Source organism: Salvia hispanica, chromosome 2, assembly GCF_023119035.1.
Source record: "Salvia hispanica cultivar TCC Black 2014 chromosome 2, UniMelb_Shisp_WGS_1.0, whole genome shotgun sequence".
NCBI lineage: Eukaryota > Viridiplantae > Streptophyta > Magnoliopsida > Lamiales > Lamiaceae > Salvia > Salvia hispanica.
The window spans coordinates 9851848-9872411 of record NC_062966.1 but is presented as its reverse complement, the minus strand read 5'-3'; the positions used below and the strand labels follow the sequence as shown (position 1 = coordinate 9872411).

Here is a 20564-nt window from a genome sequence, read left to right as displayed (position 1 = left end):
CGTAGTTGATCATCTTTTGTTAGTTCTTTAAAGTTCAACCACGTCTTTAGTTAATGGTATGGGTTTTCCCTAAAACCCTTTTTCTTCCAAATATGAATTGAGTTATCCCAAACTAGAGCCATTAATCTCATTAGTATAATGAATATGCACTGTTTCCTTTATACTCTAAGGCCATCCACAATGAGGCGGACGATGCGACAGATGATGCATCGTTCGCCACTGTGGGCGACGTGGACAATGCGACGGACGATAACACGTGTTTTCATTTTTTTTTTCCAATTTTTTTTTCTATTTAAACACCCCGATTCTCTACCATTTTCCATCTTCCAATTTCACATCTCCTATTTTTTCTCTCTCATCTCTCTCATCCCTTTCCAGTTTTCTCACTACAAAAATGAATCCCGACGGCGACGATTGGAGTATATCAATTGGCAGTAGACGGGGCTTGACTCGGGCCTTGTTCGATTGCGTTAATGATGCTGTGGCGGAATGCTTGGCAAAAATGAAGCGCGAGCGTGCAGCGGCGGAGGCGGAGGCGGCCCGGGTCCCTCGGCCGATTCGACGTCGGACGTATGTCTCCCGCGAGCACAACGTAGCTCACCAACGTCTGGTCGCAGACTATTTTGCCAAGCAACCACGGTGGGGCCCAACGGTTTTTCACCGCCGTTTTAGAATGCGGCGAGATCTTTTTCTCCCCATTGTCCGGACGTTGGAAGGACGTGATGAATACTTCCAGTATAGGGAAGACGGCATCGGCAGACCCGGATTTACCCCGTTGTAGAAGTGCATGGTTGCGATCCAGCAGTTGGCGTATGGCACCACAACCGATATGTCCGACGAGTACCTTCACGTCGGGGAGACAACTGGACGCGATTGTCTGAAGAATTTTTGTAGGGGAGTTGTGGAGGCTTTTGGCGACACATATTTGCGACGCCCGACTGCTGATGATTGCCAGAGCCTGATGAGGATGCACGAGACGGTGCACGACTTCCCTGGAATGCTAGGAAGCATCGATTGTATGCACTGGCAGTGGAAGAATTGTCCGACGGCGTGGAGAGGCCAATTTACTAGTGGCTATAAGGGCAGCCACCCGACGATGATCCTCGAAGCAGTCGCTGACCATCGCCTCTATATCTGGCATGCATACTTCGGTGTAGTCTGGTCGAACAACGACATCAACGTACTCAACTCGTCCACCCTCTTCGCCGATCAATGCAGGGGTCACGGCCCGACCACCGGGTTCACTGTTAACGACCACAGATATCATATGGGGTACTACTTGGCCGATGACATATACCTAAGGTGGCCTGTTTTTGTGAAGACGATCAGCTGCCCAATGGGTGATAGGAGAATCTTGTTTGCGGCAAAGCAGGAGTCTGCGCGAAAGGATGTGGAGCAGGCATTTGGTGTGCTCCAATCGCGGTGGGCAATAGTGAAAGGTCTGGCGCGTTTCTGGTTCAAGGAAGTCATCGCCGATGTCATGTATGCGTGCATCATCATGCATAACATGATAGTCGAATAAGAAGTTGGATATGTCACCGATTGGGTCGATGATGAAGTCGTATCTAGCTCCAGCACGGCGACCCCGCCTGTCGCTCGAGGATTACCGATGGGCTTCGATGAGGTTCTAGAGAGACAGACCTCAATGCGCAGCCAATAAGACCATGCGGCGCTCATGAACTACATGATTGAAGAAGTTTGGAAGAGTGATAAGGCTAATTTCATGCATCGGTTATGTGACGAAAAATCACTAATTACTGGGTCTAACACATTGTTTAAGCCAGGTGTGTGAAGGAAATTCGCCAGGTCTAGGAAGAATTGGAGGCAGTGGACCAGCGAAGGAAGGAGTCGAAAAGTGAGCAGAATCAAGGAAGAAAATGGCTAGACGAGGGGAGTCCGAAGCTGAGGGCAAAGAAGACTATTCACACAAAAGAGCCCCTGCTAGACCCACTTCCACGTCTATATAAGGAGGAGAATGCAACACACATGAGATATACGATATAGCTCTCAGCTCACACACACACACACACACTTGGGAAATGGGAATTTTGGAGTAGAATAGTGGTCTCATCTTCGGGAAATTTGTGCAACACCGTCCTCAAGGAGGACGAAGATACAATCATTTACTTTTCAGCGTTTATGTTTTGTCGTTTCGAAGTCGAATATCTGTTTGCTACTTGCTGTTTATCTATGAATTTTATTTTACGTCATGATGGTGTTGATTCTGTGTTGATTTATGTTGATTTTATGTTTTGAGGAGTTTGTTTCGGAGGTTGATTGTTATTCTCTGTGTTGGATGTTTTATGTACTTGATCTGAGAAATCTGAGTTGATCTGTGGTTATTGTTGTTGATCTGTGGAGAATCGGCGAATCTGTAGTTATGGAGATGATTTTGATCGGAGTTTGTCTCGGATGCTTGGATCCGGAGTGGATTTAGCATCCGAAGTGTGGATCTGAACAGGAGAACTGAATTGTGCATGGATTTTGAATTTCTGCTTTCGTTTTTGCTTTACTTCATCTAGGAGATAGAGATCTGAGTTTTTGTTGGGTTTCTCGGCGTTTTTCTGACGTCCGATTTGTTGGTCGTCGTTGAGTTACTATCATTGTTCTGTTTTCATCATGTTTCAGTTAAATTCCGATGATGCTTTGCGTTTTGAAGGTAGTTAGGCTTAAAGTTGGTTATTTTGCAGCTTTTTGGTAGTACACTTCTATTTTAGGAAAAATGGTCTCCACTGCATGCATCGAGTCTGTCTAGCTAGATTAGGTTGAATATTACTAGATCTAGGAAGTTTGTTTGAGATAGTGATGATATAATGCTAATATGTGTTACGTGGTTGTTTCCTGTTCTTAGATCTAGATATAGTTAAATTTCTTTTCCTTTGCCTAGTATAAGTTCCTCAACCCAAATTTGCGTGGCAGCAGCCATACCACCCAAAAGCCCTTTAAATGCATGATTTCGCATCTGTTCTCGTGGGATCGATCCCTACTTCCCTATACTAATTCTAGTATACGCGGGATGAGAGTTTTGAAGTGATATTCTGTGTGTCCAACGACCGAGATCTTTCAGCGTTCTGCGAGTTCCTAGACCTTGTGATCTAGTGGATTCTCTGGACCCAGGAAGCTTGATATTCCTTATTGCGCACGCAGTTAAAAATATCTAACAAATAGTTTCGACCATTGAGGATTTGTAGTATTTTTATTTCGTAATGTAAAATTTGAACTTTCAATGGAATGAAGTTGTTTTCTCCAATTATTGTAGTGTTTAAATATTCAAAAAATAAATAAAATGCTTAGGGCGGGCTATAGTCCGCCCCATTGCAGGTGGAAGAGGCGGAGGATAAAATGCTGATGTGGCGGTGCATAGGGCGGGCTATAGTCCACCCCATTGTGGATGCCCTAATTAAAGTATCCACATTGGGAGGGCCACAGCCCTTGGCCTGGAGTCGGCCCATGTGCGGCCCCCCACTACCGAGGCGTGAAGGGGAGTCGGCTCAGGGGGGTGGACGTGAGATAGGCGAGCTCTCGGCCCGGCCGAGGCCCATGGGCGCGAGGCGCGGCTCGCCACTGCACGGGCTGAGAGCCGGGCCCTTGGGCCTCCGAATTTATTTATTTTTTTTCAAATTTTTTTATATATTCATCATTTTTCCTCTATTTTTTTACCCCAAACCAAACTCCACTCTTTCCAATTGATTTCAATTTACTTTCAAAACATGGATTCCGACGATGAAAGTTTTCAACAAGCGATCGATCAGGAGTTTGATGAACTAGTTACAGCGGTGCAAGCTGAAGCCGACGAGGAGGAGGCGGCGGTGGCGGCAGTCCTTCGGCCGATCTATCATCGGCGGTATATCAATTGTGACCATGCCGGGGCCGACCAGCGGTTCATGGAAGACTACTTTGGCGATAACCCCCGTTATCCGCCGGAGATTTTTCATCGGCGATTCAGAATGTCGCAACGACTCTTCATCCATATTGCGACGTGTTTATCTCAGCGGTACAGGTGCTTCACCTTGCGACATGATGCCACCGGTCGACTCGGATTGTCGACATATCAGAAGTGCACCGTGGCAATTAGGCAGCTTGCCTATGCCGGGCCTGCTGACATGTTCGAAGAATATCTACAGATGGGCGAAACGACTGCTCTTAAGATACTGAGACAGTTTTGTAAGGGTATCAAAGATATCTTCAAAGGGGAGTACCTACGTAAACCAACGGCCGATGAATGCCAGAGACTGATAAATATGCACGGGACTGCGCATCATTTTCCGGGGATGTTAGGCAGCATCGATTGCATGCTTTGGGAGTGGAGGACCTGCCCGGTGGCTTGGAAGGGGAAGTTCACTTCTGGTTTCAAAGGGCGACATCCCACGATGATTCTTGAAGCCGTTGCTGACTACCGCTTGCGAATCAGGCATGCGTATTTTGGTGTTGCTGGGTCGAACAACGACATCAACGTTCTACAATTGTCGCATCTCTTCAATGATGAGTCCCGGGGTGAGGGTCCGCAAGTCAGATTCGTGGCTAATGGCATGCACTACAACAGGGCATACTATTTGACCGATGGGATATACCCTCGTTGGCCCGTGTTTGTCAAGACGATCCGGCAACCAGTTGGGCCGAAGCAGACCTATTTTGCAAAAAAAACAAGAAGGTGCTAGGAAGGATGTTAAGTGGGCTTTTGGAGTCCTGCAAGCGCGATGGGCCATTATCCGATGTCCGGTTCGATAATGGCACAAAAATGGTGTTGCAGACATCATGACTGTGAGTATCATATTGCACAATATGATAATAGATGATGAAGGCTTTGCTGCAGAGCGTTGGGCACCGGAAGATGGTGCTAGCACAAGTCACGGTATTGCAACCCCCTGCAGATGGGTGTACCACGCAGTAATGCATACTTGATTTAGCGCTTCACCGATATGCTGAGGGAAATATCACATTCAACACTGCAGACTGATTTGGTTGAAGAGGTCTGGAACCGTAGAGGAGGGGGCGCAGCGTGATATGGGTTCTCGGTGTTGATCGTGTGATATCAAATTTTTTGTTGTATAGTTTTTCCTTTTATAACAATACAACAAAAATTTTGTTATAATTTTTTTTATTTTAATTATGCACTATGTGTTTTAATTATTATAGGCAAATAATTTTCATTCTAGCTAAAATTAAAATATAATAAAAAATGTTAGAAAATAATTTTAATTGGTAACCTCCCGGTCTATCTTTGTAATGACCAAATTTTCATGTGTAGGGCCAACTTTGTTGGACATGCCTAAGAAATGGAGGCTTGGGCATGCCCAAGAGGACCACCATTGCGATGCCCATAGTTATCCCAAAATATGCCCTATTTACTATACTATAATAATGGAGCCCAACTACTCTCGGCCCAATTGTTTTGGAAGAAAAGAAAACGGAAAGTGAGGAAAAGGTCTAAAGGTGAAAGACATCCATTGTTGGCCCTCTCTCAGCCGCGACTGTGGCCTCACTACGTATATGGTATATAGCATCTCTCCTCCGTTGCGCTAGAACCGAGCAGCCGCCGTTATAACATTGCCGTTCAGCAAGGTAAACATTCGGCCTGTTTTCTCTGGAGTTATAGGTATGAATCAATTCCAATTCCTATGTTCAAGTCTGGGTGATTAACAATTCGACTCTTCCTGAATTGGTAGGAAAAATAGATAGAAGAACTGGACTGAGAATTTTTATTTGTTTTTGGGATTTGCTAGAATTGTTGTTTTCATTCAATTTTATTATTGGATACATGGAATAGGGGTGAATTTATGCTGGGATGTAGATCAAATTGGAGAGGGTCTGCGAACAAAACTTGTGAAATGGATTACAATGTAGCAGCTCAAAAAATATGTCATATTTTATTATAATCACCTGATGCCAATTAAGGAGTACTTTAGAAAACATCAGAGCTGTTGTTAAGTATGAGGAGTGTTAGTTGAGCAAAACCATCAAAATTCTTCTGTTTTACAAATTCTTGTACACACAAGAAAAATGATTCTATGCAAGCAACACATTTTACTAATATTGTGGAGTAGTAAGAATGATTTCACTTGGAAAATATTTATCTAATTGACTGATTCACATATGCTGTGCAGTTAGTTTGGTCTTTCGAGATACACAAATAGTCAAAAGGTGCAAAATGCATCCTCCTCTGACAATTCACAGGCATCCAATGTGTGCTGAGGTAAGTTATGGGAAGTGACTTTTGTTTCACCAAAAAATTTCACTAGGCTTAACTTATTTCTTCTATGATTCAAGCTGTCTTCATACATCTAATTTGGTGATACATTTACATGTTACATTTGGTCATATTTTGAATGGTGAATCATTTAGAAAGAAGAAATATCCTTCTACACTACCATTATTCATATTAACTTGCACAAATCTTCTTCCTGCTGGTGCAGTGCTACTAGTCTTAAGAATTCTTTATTGATGGTGAATTGTCAATTTAATGAATGTTGATTGATGGTGAATTGTCAAGTTAATGAATGTTGATTGATGATTTTAGGGGTAGAGAAGTCATATATTTGTGATCTTGACTTGTAATTGGCTTTCCCAAACTGTTTAAAGTTTCTCCTTCCATTTCTAGATAATAAAAAATGTTTGGGTTGAGAATCAGAGGTTGGGTTTTGCAGATTAGAACTAACAAATGTGCCTTGATTGTTGCAGATCATTGAGCTTTTCCAGAAGTGCCATACAGATCATCCTCTTGGGAAGTTTTTTGGTGAATGCACAGATTTAAAAATTAAGCTTGATAAATGTTTTCGGCAAGAGGTGTGTTAAAGATTGGTTCAAGCCTGATTATCTAATGATATACTGTTATCTAACTCCTCTCTCCTTTACGCAGAAAGCCCTGAAGAGGAAGGCAAATTTTGAGGAAAGTAAAAAACTAAAAGAGAGATTGAGAGAATACAGGATTCAAAATTCAGAAACAATGGATTAAGAAGAGCTTTACATAAACTCTTAACTTAAAACTAGTTGTGGCTACTAGAAAAGTTGCTAATTCTTCATATAAGGGCCTCATGCACAGGTTGAATGCTGCATCAGTCATCTGCAAGATGGGGTCATTCCTTGTATACAGCCTGGTATGTGCTCAATATCGTATTTTGCCACTGAGTAGAGAGTGGTGAGACACAGCATGAGAAAAAACATATTTCTATATTTTCGACTGTGGAAAATACTTTATTTGGCATCTAGTAGCATTTATGTAGTGATTCTGTTTGCTGAGAAAATAGAAATAAAGTAGTATTCATTTAGTTGTCAACATATCATGAAACTAATACTATCTAACTTGTGGTAGTATATGTTGAGATGGAGCGTCTGCTTTCCTTCTAGTGCAGCAAGTTGTCTTCCTGTTATTTCACTATGGCAATATCTTGGTTTTCTAATATTTAGGGCTCATTTGATGAAGGGCTTTTTCCATATGATTGTGATGGGATAGTTTTCCTGAAATTGTGTTTACTTTGTTGATAAAGAAGGCCTAAATTGTTCGAAGCTCTACTACAAATGGGATTAGTCACAGCCCCATTAAATTTGTTAAATTACCACATATCCCATTTAAACCCTAAGGTGCTGCTAATATGCAATTTCCTCCTGCCAAACATTTCCCCGTTTCACAAGAACATCTCTGAATTGATCCTTTTATTTTATGCCCGGCAATCTCTGGCTTGCATGTGTAGCTTCGAACAACCCTAAATCCATTGGAGCTTGAAGGCATAACAAGAGTACACAAAAACGATAAAGAATGATTTCGTTCAGGCCTTGGAGGAGGAAGGGGTTCGACTAACCATACATTGCATGAGTGGGTATGCATAGGAATATTTGCCCTAACCATTTTTTTCCTCGTCTATGCGAATTTGATGTAGGTGAGTCTCCTACTCGCGAATAGGGGGGTAACCGAGGAATAAAATATATTTGGCACCGGAAATGGAAAGGGGAAATATGAGAATGACGATGAGTCGCCAGTTAATCGCAATCGCATGATCATTGAACGATAGAGTTAGCCGCAAAATAAAATTACAATAAAAAAAATTCACTCCAGTTTTCCTGGACCCAAGAGAAATCGAAACACACAAACCAAACACGCAGAAAATCGTTGTATGGGGCACATTCCAGTGTCTTCACTGGCATTGAAATGAACATTAAACAACAAGACTAATCTCTAACTTGAGGAAGAGAAGTTGGACCTTTATTATTCATTTAAATTATTCTTAAATTGTTGACAAGATCATGGGCAACATCCTCGGTTGCCGACTTGCTATAGTAAATTTTAATTCACAAAGTACGTAATAAAACATGAAAATAGTCTCTAATTTTTCTTTTAAAAACCATTTAAAACACCACAACAAGTTTTACGGAAGCAGAAGCCATGAATTGTTGAATCTCACCTAATGTTATTATCTGCCTTCTCAACAAATGAACAGACGGTTTATTACTTTAAAATCTTTTAACTTTAGAAAACAGCAAAGCTGTCTTCGTCTATATCTACCGAAAACAAATTCTTTGCTGTAAATAATACTACTCCATTGCATAAGTATAAGTTTATAACATGCCGCACGTGCTAAATGAAATATCGTAAAAGATAAAAAAAAATATCACTCAGATAAAATAGTCTCATTTTTCTATTTGGTCCATCCACCAAAGTACCAAACTGAGCTCATTTATTGTGGAAAATATAATGCATAACAAAACTTAGGTGGTGGTTCTCTGGCTAAAAATAGAGGGTGGAGTCGAGTTAGATATTTTGAATGAAAAATGAGTGAAGATCTAATGATAAATCCAATGAACTTAGATTTTAATAAGATTTGAACAACTCCTAAGAATGGAAGAATAAGGGGATTAAAGCAAATCCTGATATGATATAAAAATAAATAAAATATGAATTGGGCCTAGGCTTGTAAGTCACATTTATGTAGGCCCATACCTATTTAGTCGGACTCGGAGCTCCAACTCGTTTCCACCAGTTCCATACTTCCACATATATATTCTTTTCCCATTAGAAAAAGCTTCAATTATTCCCGGAAAAGCAGCAAAAGGAAGATAGAGTGCTCCTCGATACATCCTTCTCCAATTTCGACACCCTAAATTTTCACTCTTTCGATTCTTCTCGGACCCCCAATTCGGTTTCCGATCAAGTTCTATCTCTATTTTTCTTTTATCAAATTTAATAGAAAAATGGTGTCGGCAAATAGGGAGATGGTGGTGTACTGCTTCGACACTCTGATGGCGCATTACAACAACGAGGAGGCTCCTCCTCCCGCCTTCGATGAGGGCCAACAGTATGAATTCCTTAATTTCGCAATTTTGTGTGTGGGAATTAATTATATGCGTACTACTCTTCAATTCGTTTTGCTTAATTTTAGCATATACTATTTCATTACCCATTTGGGTTTATTGGCTCTTTGCGCATGTGTTATTATGGTCTGATGTTTGAGTTTGACTCCAGAAATTATTGGGTCTTTACTTTATCACTGCTTTATATGATACTACTTATTCAACCAATTTATGTTTTGGAATTACAAAGTTTCGATTGATAAACTTGTTAATTTTGGATTATTGGCAGTTGCAAAAGATTGAAACTTTCCTTGAGTACTGCTGCAGGGGCAATATCTTATTGTTAAACCGCTCTTCTGCGTGTTCAATACTTTGGGACTGAAAAATGGGCTATGATTTTAACTATTTTCGTTCACTTATCCTTCTTCCTTGTGTTTTTAGCTAATATTTCACCCTATGATTGCTTGGGGTGAATGATCTTTAAAAATATACTACTACTACTACTACTACTAACTAATGCTCTCAAAAAGTATGCTTTTTGGGCATTGCTAGTTTATTTTTTCTATTGAACCCATAAAGTGGTCCTTCAATTTTCTTTCTTGGTCGATAAAAGAATGTTTAGTGCTTTGAACTGGCTGGCTTTGAGTCTTGAATAAAACAAGATGCATGGTAGAAAAAGAAATTTTCAATATATGGTTTAATTGGCTATGCTTTGTGTACGTTAAACTTTGTTTTCAGTCCACTGTTTGTGACCTGGAAGAAAGTGATCAATGGTGGGGAACCTCGTTTACGTGGATGCATAGGCACTTTGGAAGCTCGTTGCATAGTTAATGGTTTCAGGGACTATGCTTTAACAAGGTACTTAAAACAACGTTCATGACTTTAAGTACCAAGCGCATGGCATGTGCTCTTTATTAGTCAGGCATCAGTTGAGCAGCTTACATCACACATTTATAATGTTTTCCTACTCTCCACTGTTTGAGTCTTGTATGAACAATACTTGAGTTTGATGATTTTATTATCATACACTTTGTATGGGATTATTTATTCCTTTCTGATTTTAGGTTTTGATTTTTCCTGGACTCTTTCTTTTGTACCTCTTTAGAGGTATTACATTCCATAAACTAATCAACTTCTAAACCCAAACCTTATCTGAATGGAAATTAGCATCTCATGTTTTCTACAATTCAATTTTTGGTATGTCACATCAACATCTCAGGATTTATCTGATCTATATCTAGTTTCTTTCTTTTATGCTGAAATTGTACTTTTCAACATCTGACTGTATTACTAAATCTCTTGGATAGGGTTGTTTACTGATCTCATGTTCTCTATATTTCAGTGCCCTCAGGGATCGGCGATTCCCCCCAATACAAGCTAAAGAACTGCCTTCCTTAGAATGTACAGTTTCCATTCTGACTAATTATGAAACTGCTCGTGACTACCTCGACTGGGAGGTCAGTGCTATAACTACTATTCAACTGTTACGAAATTATATGTGTTGGCTTGGCTCACTTCCCTTGTATCATCATCTGTTTGCTTGCAACCGCACCCTATGACTGATCATTTTAACTCTCCTCTTGCTGCAATTAATCCTTGCTCATCATGATGGATCTGTATATTTTTAGTGGTTATGTACTTCATTGCTTATAAAACTCCTTGTTAATGTGATCAGTGAATTTCTCGCGCAATTTTGAATGCTAACATATACTAGTTGCTTGATTTTGGCCTGATGTTTATTTGCATTCATTTTGTGTTTATCCAGGTTGGGAAGCATGGGATAATAATTGAATTTACTGATCCTGACTACAATACAAGGCGAAGCGCCACCTACTTGCCTGAGGTTGCTGCTCATGAAGGTAAATTGTATTCCTAATATTCTTTTACTTGTTTGACACAACGATTTGGTGATTTTTATGAATCCCCAAGTTGCCTGATTTCAGTTTGTGATATTTCATTCCCTTTATGATGCAAGGGTGGACAACTGTTGAAGCAATTGATTCATTGATAAGAAAGGCAGGCTATAGTGGCACCATCACCGGACAACTGCGAAAGAGCATCCAACTCACGCGTTACCAAAGTACACTGTTTACCATGCCGTACAGCGAATATGCTGCCTATGTGAAGACAACTAGAGGCATTGCTCCGACTATTAATGGGGCAAAACCATGATAGGTTTTATTAACTTCCATTCAAACTATTGTACCGATAGGAAGAAGGTAATTTATTTAACAAAATGGCCAATGATATTTATCCTTCCTATCTTTCTATATTTCTTGCCAACTTGAAGAAGGGTTTCTGTAATATACTATAATATGCATTCTGCAGTGTTGTAAAATTTGCTTCTGTAATACTCCCTCCTCCCACTTAAAGTAACTTGTTTTTCCTTGTCTTGCTTGAGTTTTCTGTGGTTTCTTAAAATTTGCATTACTCTTGTCCCGTGGTCCATCCCCATTTCTGGAAAAAACATAATATCTTCAAATTTGTCGTGTGGGATGTGTGGTATATTTGCAAAATGTGATCTTCAAACAACAGAATTCTAATACTGGATACTAGTTTGAATATAACTAAAATATGTGAGTGATAATTAAATTTGTTGGATTTAAAATGACTTATGTAATGTAAACTTGGATTGATATAATTAGTTTGACTCTAATACTCCATTGCAATTTTTACATCCACGAAATATATAAAAATCAAAGCTCAATTTCATTGGTTGTCTATAATTTCCAATAAATGTATAAATAGGTGGGGATATGGCTTTGGAAGCACAACTATATTCATGTGCAAAATGATCAACAACAATAATAGGGAGTAGCATTTATATAGGTTAATTAAACTTAAAATTGGAAGTTGAAGGGACAGCAATTGGAGTAGCAAACAGGTGTAATGTAAATAAGAAAATGTAATTATGAAATGAGAGATTAGGTAACGATCTCCTCCTCCTTGTGAGTCTCGATGACGACGTCGGAGGTGGGTTTGGCGACGCAGGTGAGCACCCATCCTTCATCCAACTGGTCGTCGTCGAGGAAGCTGCCGTCGGACTGGTCGACGCTGCCGCTGACGACCTTGCCGGCGCAGGAGGAGCAGGAGCCAGCGCGGCACGAGTAGGGCAGATCAATTCCCTGCTCCTCCGCCTGGTCCACGATGTACACGTCATCATCGCAGTCGAACTCCACCTCTCCGTCCGGGGTTATCAGCTTCACCTTGTGCTTCGCCATGCACCTCACTCCTCTCCTGCTGCTCTCACTCTTCACACCGATTACACCCGCCGCCTTCGGGACCGACCGAAGGCTGCTGCTTCCGACTGCCGGCCTCCGGGGAACCACGGCGGAGCTGAACATTGTGCTTGCAAGGCTAGCCATTATTATTGCCTTATTGCTCAGTGTGTGGGTGAGAAATGAACTATGAAATGGATGTCTTTACATTTTCTATTTACAAATACTAGTGTGCTCGCCGCTCCATCTGCCACGTGCCCTACTTTTTGTGGTTCCTTATCATTTTCGTTATCTCTTCTCTTTCATTAATATACCAGTATTATCCAACCAATTTTTATCTCCAAAATAAATTTACGCCAAATAATACTACTGTATTCCTCTTTTTCACATTTTTACATGTAAATTTAATGAAAACACAACTTATTACATGGTTCGGAAAATATGCTTACTTATGACTTATGAGCTCTTTCAAATTATGTAAATTAAGACCTTCAGTTCCAATTATGCCAAGTCGGTTTTTCTTCAATTGGATGGTGGTAGTAACAATTTATTTTGCTTGTGGAGGGGAGTCTATCATTTTATTTTTCTTCAATCGGTTGGCCATTTTGTAAGGCTTACTTACGAGTTTACTAGTATCATTTATATGGGGTATGTTTTACTATATGCATTGTTAAAGTAAATCTGAGAGGTGCGGTCGAGTGACATGAGACTCATTTATCCGTACCCAAAAATAAAACTAAAGTAGTTGGACGTATATCTTACTCCGTAGTTAAATGAGATTAATGAAGTAATTTAAATACTCCAATATTGAGAATACAAGTGAATTAAAAGGTGAGTTCAGCCTCCTTGTGGGTTTGAATGACGAGGTCGGAGGTGGGATAAGCGACGCACGTGAGCACCCATCCCTCCTTCATCTGGTCGTCGTCGAGGAAGCTTCCGTCCGACTGGTCCACTGCCCCGCTGACCACCTTCCCGGCGCAGGAGGAGCAAGCTCCTGCGCGGCAAGAGTAGGGCAGCTCAATGCCCTTCTCCTCCGCCCTGTCCACGATGTAAACGTCGTCCCCGCACTCGAACTCTGCCTCTCCGTCCGGTGTTATGAGCTTCACCTTGTACGTCGCCATGCACGTTGCTCCGCCCCCTCGCCCGACTTTTACTTTCAATTTTGGGAGGGAGCGGAGCCTGGTGGTGGAGCCCACCACCGCTGCCCTATGGAGGTGCACGGAGCTGAACATGGTGCTCGGTAGACTCGCCATTGCTGGTTGTGGCTGACAGAGAGAGTTGTGAGTTGTGAGAATGGGATGAAAAGAGATGAGATGAGAGGGACATAGTGATGTCGTGTGGTTTGCACAGCCTCATCCGCCACGTGTCTCATTTTCTCTTCTTTCATTGGTCCTTTCACTATTCCTATCATCTTTTTTTCCCAATATTTATTTAATATAAGAATATTTGTAATATTGCATGATTTGCGCAAAATACAAGTAAACTATTTCAACACAAGGATGTGCAATGCAACCTCATTTACACACATATCCACTACGTATTTAGCCTTGTGTGAGACCATCTCATCTATCAAGATCCATAGAAAATAGTAGTATTCAAAATCCAACTCTATATAAAACGAATTACACGTATCCAACTAAATTATTAAATGCCACATGATGAATTTTGATTATTTGAGATGATTTCACACAAGCTCTCATGCCAGTCCGTTGAGATATTCACGTGTTGTTGAGTAGATCAAGAAGAGTAGTTTCAGCCCTGGCTTCGACCACCTCGTCCTGATCAACGACATAGTCGTGTGGTGTTTGGCGGAACGAGAACTCGTGGGGGTCGAGGTGACCACTAATGGTAATGGAGGAGCTCTCAAGGTCACAATCTTGGTGGTGATTGAGGTCATCCATATGGCCAAAGGAGGAAGAGGGAGACAGCGTGGCAGATCCAACTGTGATGATCTCATCGCCCTCATCTATGATTGATTCGAGCGAACACGTGGATCTTGTGGTGATGGAGTTGGTCGCCTTGGACCTCGCCTTCACTCTCTTACACCAGCTATGCAACGACTCTCTCACACTCTCTGCAATGATGGCTTTCTTGCAACGAGATCCCATCTGTCAAATTAAAACCAAAATATGAATACAAAGTGAAAAACAATATATGGATGTGTTATGATATGATCATATGGTAACCACGCACCGTTGAAACCAACACGTTCAACGGGACTGTGCTGTAGCTGCACCAGAACTGGACAACCACCCTGCATTTTTGAGCAGTAGTTCTTAATTAAACAATCGAGTTACTAAATGTCTTCATAATTCAGATAAAATTGAGGCGATATGATGTGACGAATGTATGTACGTACCCTGAAACGAGTCGAATGATGATCATAGCGTGATTTTTCATGAAACAAGAACGCTTATTGAATCCCCACTGCACCAATATTAGTTCATTCATATAATTGATTCATCACCTCAAAAATTATCTATTGATTCATGTCCAGAGGAAACGGATTTGTTTCTTACCAAGGACCAGATAAAAGTTGCCATCTCGAAAGCATTCTGCAATAACAACAAGGCAAATGAGGGACGATAATCAAACCAGAAAGGTATTGAAATTTGAGCATATCACCTGGAACGATATGAACTGTATCAAGCGCGACAAGATCTCGGGCTTCCCAAACCAAAACAGCGCATCGCGTGGCTTCACTTCACTTCCCACAGACGGCCCTGCCACTTCAAGAGCTAGCAGGGAGACGACGTGCTGCAGTTTTGTGCCCACCACCATCACAAGCTTCAAAGCATACTATATATATCAGTCACTCGATCGCAGTTGTAAATTGTAGTACTAAAAGGAGAGACTTACAATCGCAGGTATGAACGAAAGCCAGAAGTAAATGTTGAGACCATGGATATTAATGAAGATGCATAGGATTGCGTAACCCCACAGTGGCCAACTGCACATATATGAATTTAAACAATCTCATCCCATTCACAACTAGTAGTGTAAAAAATGGTTGGTGCTGTTATACCTGATACCGACAATGCCAGAGAATTCGTCTTCCATGGTTCGCACCATATATTTGTGGAAATTGTAGGACGGCGGCAGCTTGTGATTCTGCAGAATTCAGGCAACCTGTTTATATCGAGTTTTGGGATATGGAGACAAATTGTGTATAAGTGAATACCCACGGTGATGAAACCCAATCTCAAGGCCATGTAATCGGACTTGCGCACTGAACTTCTAAACTGTTTCAGAAAGCAAAGCTGCAAAAGAAGAAGAGTGAGAAGTTAGGTAAAGTATATATAGCATATTGATCTTGGTAGAAGCTGCATTATTTACCATCCATATGAGGATGGGATTCCTGCTCCACGGATGGGAGGCGTGGTGAAACGCGAAAGTGGATAGCCGTCTCATAGTTTTGCTCTTGGCTGCACCACCAACAAATTAAACAATTTTAACTATACAAAAAGCTAGGGTTTCATAGATTGATTGAATAATTAATCACCTCTGGCCTGCGCCTCCGCCACCACTCCGGCGTGAAATTCCCATTTCCTCCAGCTGTATATCTGCAGAATGAGTAATGATGGAGATCAATGAATGAATCAATTTCACAAGTGAAATTAAAGTGCAGGTGGATATGAGAAAATGCACCTTGCTCATGGCTAGGCCGACGGCGATGCAACTGTAGAGGACATGAGCGATGCCCAAAACAAACAGAAATCGGTGAAGCTGCTCCAGCCCCTCCGCAGAGACGAACGGCTCGCGCCCCTGAGATTACCAAATCAGCACACATTTTTCACCTCTAATTAATAAATTGGATTAGAATATTGAGGAATACCAAGCCGCAGACGTGAGAGGGGATGTAACCGACTCCTTCTGGAGGAATATCCTCCGCTGCTAGCATTCTCATCTTCTCGTCGCTGTAGTCTCTCTCGGAGCAGGTGAAGAACTTGCTGTTGAAGAGAGATGAGTTGACGCAGATTTGGGAAATCCACCTCGCCCATTGCCCCAGCAATAGCGAGATCAGTCCAAGCAGCATAAGCTCTGTTTTTCATTTCACACTTGATTTCGTTAAATTGCGATTCCAGAAATGAATAATGTGAAAGCAAGTATGGAAAACTGCACCTTCCTTGATTTTGTCCAGGGAAGCAGAGAGGGCTTTCCTCTTGGTCTTCTTTAACCACTGCAGCCATCCAATATTAAAATTAAAAATAAAATAAAATAAAAAAGCTCGGAGCAAATTAGTTTGGATACTAACTGACCTTTCCAAATCTGTAAATGGATCTCTCTGCAAACAAACAAACGAAAACCATGACGGTGGTGACCGTTGCGACCGACCACGTCGGAGTTACCTCCAGAGATCTCCCTTCCCTTATTATTCCCTCCACCATCTCTCACTCACTGCCACTGCACACTCTATTAGAATCTCAGTTCATGTCATCACGTGAAATAGAAGCATTTGCAATCAGGGAGTGATGATGATGAATCTGCTCTCTCAATTCTTAATAAATCTTGCATGTGTATATGTGTATCCATTATTAATTAATACTACTATACTAGAATTAAATAATGAAAAGAAGCATAAGCAGCATGTGCTATGTGTATTGGGAAGATCTAAATTTGTTTCTTGCCTCCAACCTATCACATGCATAACACTCAACTATATTAGACCAAAACCCAAATTTATGATTTTTTTGGCATCATCAATCTCCACCATGCATGCAATCTAATCATTCATTATTTATTTAATTCTTTGTTTGTTTGTTTGTATTTAAGACTCCATATATAACGCATAAATGCGTATAAAAAAATTTAAAGTCTATACCTAATCTAAATTCATAACAACGACTGAAATGCTCTGTTTAGGTATAATTAGATGGTCAGCTCGTTATTACTACTCGTGTCCAAAGTTGCCTAATTGTGAAGTGAAAATGTGTATAACATTTTAAATTAAATCATCGCAATAATGCCACCTAAGAAAAGAGTCAAAATCTTAGGCACAAGATGAGAAATGTCCACAACCTCAATTCACATTTCACACCAACTTCTTCTTCTCCTTCCCCATCTCACATTTGTCGTGCAAAATCAAACGGGGCTTCCACCACCCTTTCACCTACTCAACACCCTCTTCCCCCCACCTCCGCCGCCGCAGCTCGTATTTTTTCTCTATTCAATTTTCTTATTCTCTTTCTTGCTAACGCAGCCGCATCACCATTTCAACCTCCTCAAATAGGAATCCTATCCGATAATCTCCTCTTTTTTTCCGATCGGATTCGGTTACTTACTTTTACTCTCATCTTGCAAGGATCTACGGCTATTTCCCTCTTTTATCAAGTGTATAAATTCATATCACAGTAAGAGCTTTCTTCGGTTTTGACGTTGTATTAGGATTAGGGTTGAAAGATGAGATTTTTTATGTGTCTACATAGTCCATATAATGAATTCTCTTTTTTATATCTCTATTGTTTTTCCATGTGGTGCGATAGTATTGATGTTATATTTTGACTATTGATTCTGTTGATACAATTTGTATCAATTAGATTTTAATTCCCATTTGATAGCATTTTATCGAGTGAGAATTGGAATATGTTTTCTTTTATGTCAGGGTTAAATTGAACTGTTCTGTTTCTGCAGGGTTTTTATTCTCGTTTGATATTCTTTCCATGTCAAGTGAATGGGGTTGTTTCCTAAAAATAAATAAGATGTTGTGGAGCTCATTCATTTATAAGTAGATCTCTCAAATCATGAGGAGTTTATAGCTATTGCTAATTCCCAAAGTAATACGCTTGCTAGTTATTGATTAAGTTTTCAGCTGTGTCAAGCTAAATTTAGCACTGTAGTTACTTGGAAGTTGGAATGGTGAGGGTAGAATAGATCCCGTAAGCCCATAAGTAATATGATCCTGTTTTTTAAGCAACTAAGGAAGCAATTCCTAAAATTTTGTTCCACTAGGATAGTTTTCATAACATGTTCTTTAAGACGGTCAATATTGACAGGTTAAGGATAAAAAATCTCATGTTTACTATTTTGCTGATTTTAGGAATGAAGAGGTCGTCATACTATAATGCAGTTCCTCAGGTGCCAGATCAGTGGCCAATCAAAAAAGCACTCACCCTCTCTGATATTGATATCACCCATCCTTTCCTAACGCTGTCTCGGCAACAAGTTGAAACTAACATCGTTGTGTACATGACACCTCAAGATCAGGAAATCTTAAGAGCTGAAGGACAAGTGGGTTTTAATGCTCAAGATGATGATAATGGCGATATGTATGCGATGAGATTGAAGTGGCGTGGGAGCTATTATAATCTCATTGGGAAATGGGGAAAAGTTGTCCGTGGAAAGGGACTTGATGTTGGGCAGGAAATTAGACTACGGTGGTTTAATGGCTGCTTACATTTCTCGGTGCCACAACAGCAGATTGTTCCAGTTCCACCGCCAGTCCGCTTGGTTGCAGCACCACCTATGGTGCAGGACCATTGGCCTATTAGAAAGATCTTGACATCGTCAGATGTTGATACCACTCATCCTTTCCTTCCATTGCCTCGTAAGTTAGTTGAAGAGCATATTCTTGCACAGTGGACGCCACAAGAAAGGGAAAAATTGAGGAAAGAAGAGCAGGTGCCTATTAATGTTCGAGACTATGATACAGGTGAAATTTATGGGTTGAAATTAAGGTGGCGTGGAAATTACTATAACCTAGTTGCAAAGTGGGCTAATGTTATTAGACATAAAGGACTTGGTGTTGGGCAAGAAATCAGATTACGCTGGGTTAATAATTGCTTATACTTCTCTGTTCCAGAGGAGTGTTATGTCACTGCAACACCGGGTCCGGATAATTGGCCTATTAAGAAAGCTCTCACATTGTCCGATGTGGATACAAATCATCCTTTCCTTACTTTGCCAGGCAAAGCAGTAGAAGATCACATCCTCTTCTACTGGACACACCAATCTCGGGAGCAATTAAGGAATGAACATCAAGTTGGCATCAATGCTCGAGATTATGATACAGGTGATGTGTATGTGATGAAGTTGAAGTGGCGTGGAAGTTATTACAACCTGATTGGTAAATGGGGTAAACTCATAAGAGAGAAAAGACTGCAAGTAGGGAGGGAGATCAGAGTACGATGGGACAACGGTTTCTTGGTATTCTCAGTTCCCGAGCTATAGGGTCGTTTCTTTTAGATGTAGGTAAGGATGATTCTCCTCTCTTTTATAATTTCTATTCATTTATCAAATCAGTCACGAGGAATGCCTTTGTTCCCGATTTTTCTGTGGTTGTACAGTTGTACTGACATGAGTTACAAACATTGATTCAGGTTGATATGATCAAGGTGGTAGTTTTACTGGGACAAGAAGTTTCAACTTGGTTACAATTCATTTAAATTGTTTGTGGATAGAGTGAGCAAGCACACTGATGGCTGACAGCCAAATATCTTCAATTGAAGAGAGCGATTAAGATCATTGTTGCTATGTACATACGGAAGATTCTCAGTTATGTGGTGTTTGTTCTTTGAAGTTGAGCATTTTCTTGTGCCATTCTCTCTTCGGATTGAGACTGCCTCAGCTGATACCATCGGAAAAGTTGTGGCAAGAGAAGGATCTCTCCGGTGATATATATCCTTTTCCTCTGATGAAATGCATTAGAGTGTGATACCTAGTGTTAATCCAATCAAGTAGTACAAACATATTATCTACATTATTAAATTGAAATTGGTCTTCTTGTATGTTAGGTCCTTTACTTTGTCTGAATGCAGTGATTTACTTGCACCAAACTCTACCTGATGATGAAGGTCTATTCAACAATAACTCAAGTAGAATAGGTTTTAGTTTTATTTGTTTGTTACAGAATATATGAACCATATTTACATGAACTAAAACCTGTTTATGTTGATACCCCTCATTTTGAATAGAGATGAAAACCTTGTAAAATATTTTTAAAAAAGCTATAGAAAGATTACCGAATTTATGATTCAAATTACCCTTGATTTTTGGATAATGGATAATGGCCCACCTGTATGCCTACTTATTTGGCCGGTTTCTGGTTCTCACCGGATTCGAAGGTTA

General features: G+C 40.6%; 8 protein-coding genes across 13 annotated transcripts; 5 read left to right on the top strand and 3 right to left on the bottom strand.

The window, feature by feature from the left end:
• The first annotated feature begins 787 nt into the window (after positions 1 to 787).
• LOC125206246 lies at positions 788 to 1522 on the top strand. Its single transcript, XM_048105529.1, has one exon. The coding sequence runs from the start codon at positions 788 to 790 to the stop codon at positions 1520 to 1522; it is 735 nt and encodes a 244-aa protein (XP_047961486.1).
• A 2188-nt stretch (positions 1523 to 3710) lies between these two features.
• LOC125206245 lies at positions 3711 to 4658 on the top strand. The gene has a single exon (XM_048105528.1). It carries the CDS (start codon positions 3711 to 3713, stop codon positions 4656 to 4658), a length of 948 nt encoding a protein of 315 aa, XP_047961485.1.
• A 732-nt stretch (positions 4659 to 5390) lies between these two features.
• LOC125204457 (COX assembly mitochondrial protein 2 homolog) lies at positions 5391 to 7433 on the top strand. 2 transcript variants are annotated; one of them, XM_048103120.1, is made up of 4 exons: positions 5391 to 5596; positions 6105 to 6193; positions 6679 to 6783; positions 6857 to 7433. In XM_048103120.1, the coding sequence occupies exons 2-4, from the start codon at positions 6149 to 6151 to the stop codon at positions 6950 to 6952; spliced, it is 246 nt and encodes an 81-aa protein (XP_047959077.1). In that variant the 5' UTR covers positions 5391 to 5596; positions 6105 to 6148; the 3' UTR covers positions 6953 to 7433. The 2 variants fall into 2 exon arrangements, with proteins under 2 accessions (XP_047959077.1, XP_047959076.1); XM_048103119.1 differs by having other exon boundaries at positions 5392 to 5562.
• A 1578-nt stretch (positions 7434 to 9011) lies between these two features.
• Positions 9012 to 11675, top strand: LOC125207878 (uncharacterized protein At2g38710-like). The gene is made up of 5 exons (XM_048107380.1): positions 9012 to 9287; positions 10021 to 10140; positions 10625 to 10739; positions 11048 to 11141; positions 11258 to 11675. Exons 1-5 carry the CDS (start codon positions 9184 to 9186, stop codon positions 11452 to 11454), a joined length of 630 nt encoding a protein of 209 aa, XP_047963337.1. The 5' UTR covers positions 9012 to 9183; the 3' UTR covers positions 11455 to 11675.
• A 364-nt stretch (positions 11676 to 12039) lies between these two features.
• LOC125207879 (ferredoxin-A-like) lies at positions 12040 to 12699 on the bottom strand. The gene has a single exon (XM_048107381.1). The coding sequence runs from the start codon at positions 12645 to 12647 to the stop codon at positions 12207 to 12209; it is 441 nt and encodes a 146-aa protein (XP_047963338.1). The 5' UTR covers positions 12648 to 12699; the 3' UTR covers positions 12040 to 12206.
• Positions 12700 to 13231: 532 nt separating this feature from the next.
• On the bottom strand, positions 13232 to 13813 carry LOC125207880 (ferredoxin-A-like). The gene has a single exon (XM_048107382.1). The coding sequence runs from the start codon at positions 13751 to 13753 to the stop codon at positions 13325 to 13327; it is 429 nt and encodes a 142-aa protein (XP_047963339.1). The 5' UTR covers positions 13754 to 13813; the 3' UTR covers positions 13232 to 13324.
• A 122-nt stretch (positions 13814 to 13935) lies between these two features.
• Positions 13936 to 16992, bottom strand: LOC125207877 (MLO-like protein 4). The gene is made up of 14 exons (XM_048107379.1): positions 16760 to 16992; positions 16623 to 16680; positions 16336 to 16541; positions 16149 to 16265; positions 16003 to 16063; positions 15837 to 15925; positions 15686 to 15760; positions 15526 to 15611; positions 15360 to 15450; positions 15126 to 15287; positions 15020 to 15055; positions 14860 to 14927; positions 14694 to 14754; positions 13936 to 14608 (listed from the first exon to the last, which is right to left on the bottom strand). Exons 1-14 carry the CDS (start codon positions 16886 to 16888, stop codon positions 14219 to 14221), a joined length of 1629 nt encoding a protein of 542 aa, XP_047963336.1. The 5' UTR covers positions 16889 to 16992; the 3' UTR covers positions 13936 to 14218.
• Positions 16993 to 17504: 512 nt separating this feature from the next.
• On the top strand, positions 17505 to 20224 carry LOC125203150. 5 transcript variants are annotated; one of them, XM_048101450.1, is made up of 4 exons: positions 17505 to 17851; positions 18538 to 19149; positions 19405 to 19688; positions 19817 to 20224. In XM_048101450.1, exons 2-3 carry the CDS (start codon positions 18540 to 18542, stop codon positions 19665 to 19667), a joined length of 873 nt encoding a protein of 290 aa, XP_047957407.1. In that variant the 5' UTR covers positions 17505 to 17851; positions 18538 to 18539; the 3' UTR covers positions 19668 to 19688; positions 19817 to 20224. The 5 variants fall into 5 exon arrangements, with proteins under 5 accessions (XP_047957407.1, XP_047957405.1, XP_047957406.1 ...); XM_048101449.1 differs by having other exon boundaries at positions 17506 to 17851; positions 19300 to 19688; XM_048101448.1 differs by having other exon boundaries at positions 18538 to 19684.
• Positions 20225 to 20564: the final 340 nt, after the last annotated feature.

Bases quoted from the DNA above. Each gene is read 5' to 3' on its own strand.
- LOC125206246 (XM_048105529.1), top strand. From the start codon at position 788: ATGGTTGCGATCCAGCAGTTGGCGTATGGCACCACAACCGATATGTCC.
- LOC125206245 (XM_048105528.1), top strand. From the start codon at position 3,711: ATGGATTCCGACGATGAAAGTTTTCAACAAGCGATCGATCAGGAGTTT.
- LOC125204457 (XM_048103120.1), top strand. From the start codon at position 6,149: ATGCATCCTCCTCTGACAATTCACAGGCATCCAATGTGTGCTGAG. The intron at 6,194-6,678 runs GTAAGTTATGGG...TGATTGTTGCAG, and splicing joins GGCATCCAATGTGTGCTGAG to ATCATTGAGCTTTTCCAGAA. The intron at 6,784-6,856 runs GTGTGTTAAAGA...TCCTTTACGCAG, and splicing joins ATAAATGTTTTCGGCAAGAG to AAAGCCCTGAAGAGGAAGGC.
- LOC125207878 (XM_048107380.1), top strand. From the start codon at position 9,184: ATGGTGTCGGCAAATAGGGAGATGGTGGTGTACTGCTTCGACACTCTG. The intron at 9,288-10,020 runs GTATGAATTCCT...CTTTGTTTTCAG, and splicing joins GCCTTCGATGAGGGCCAACA to TCCACTGTTTGTGACCTGGA. The intron at 10,141-10,624 runs GTACTTAAAACA...TCTATATTTCAG, and splicing joins AGGGACTATGCTTTAACAAG to TGCCCTCAGGGATCGGCGAT.
- LOC125207879 (XM_048107381.1), bottom strand. From the start codon at position 12,647: ATGGCTAGCCTTGCAAGCACAATGTTCAGCTCCGCCGTGGTTCCCCGG.
- LOC125207880 (XM_048107382.1), bottom strand. From the start codon at position 13,753: ATGGCGAGTCTACCGAGCACCATGTTCAGCTCCGTGCACCTCCATAGG.
- LOC125207877 (XM_048107379.1), bottom strand. From the start codon at position 16,888: ATGGTGGAGGGAATAATAAGGGAAGGGAGATCTCTGGAGGTAACTCCG. The intron at 16,266-16,335 runs GTATTCCTCAAT...TGGTAATCTCAG, and splicing joins CCTCTCACGTCTGCGGCTTG to GGGCGCGAGCCGTTCGTCTC. The intron at 15,451-15,525 runs GTATAACAGCAC...ATATATGTGCAG, and splicing joins TCTGGCATTGTCGGTATCAG to TTGGCCACTGTGGGGTTACG.
- LOC125203150 (XM_048101448.1), top strand. From the start codon at position 18,540: ATGAAGAGGTCGTCATACTATAATGCAGTTCCTCAGGTGCCAGATCAG.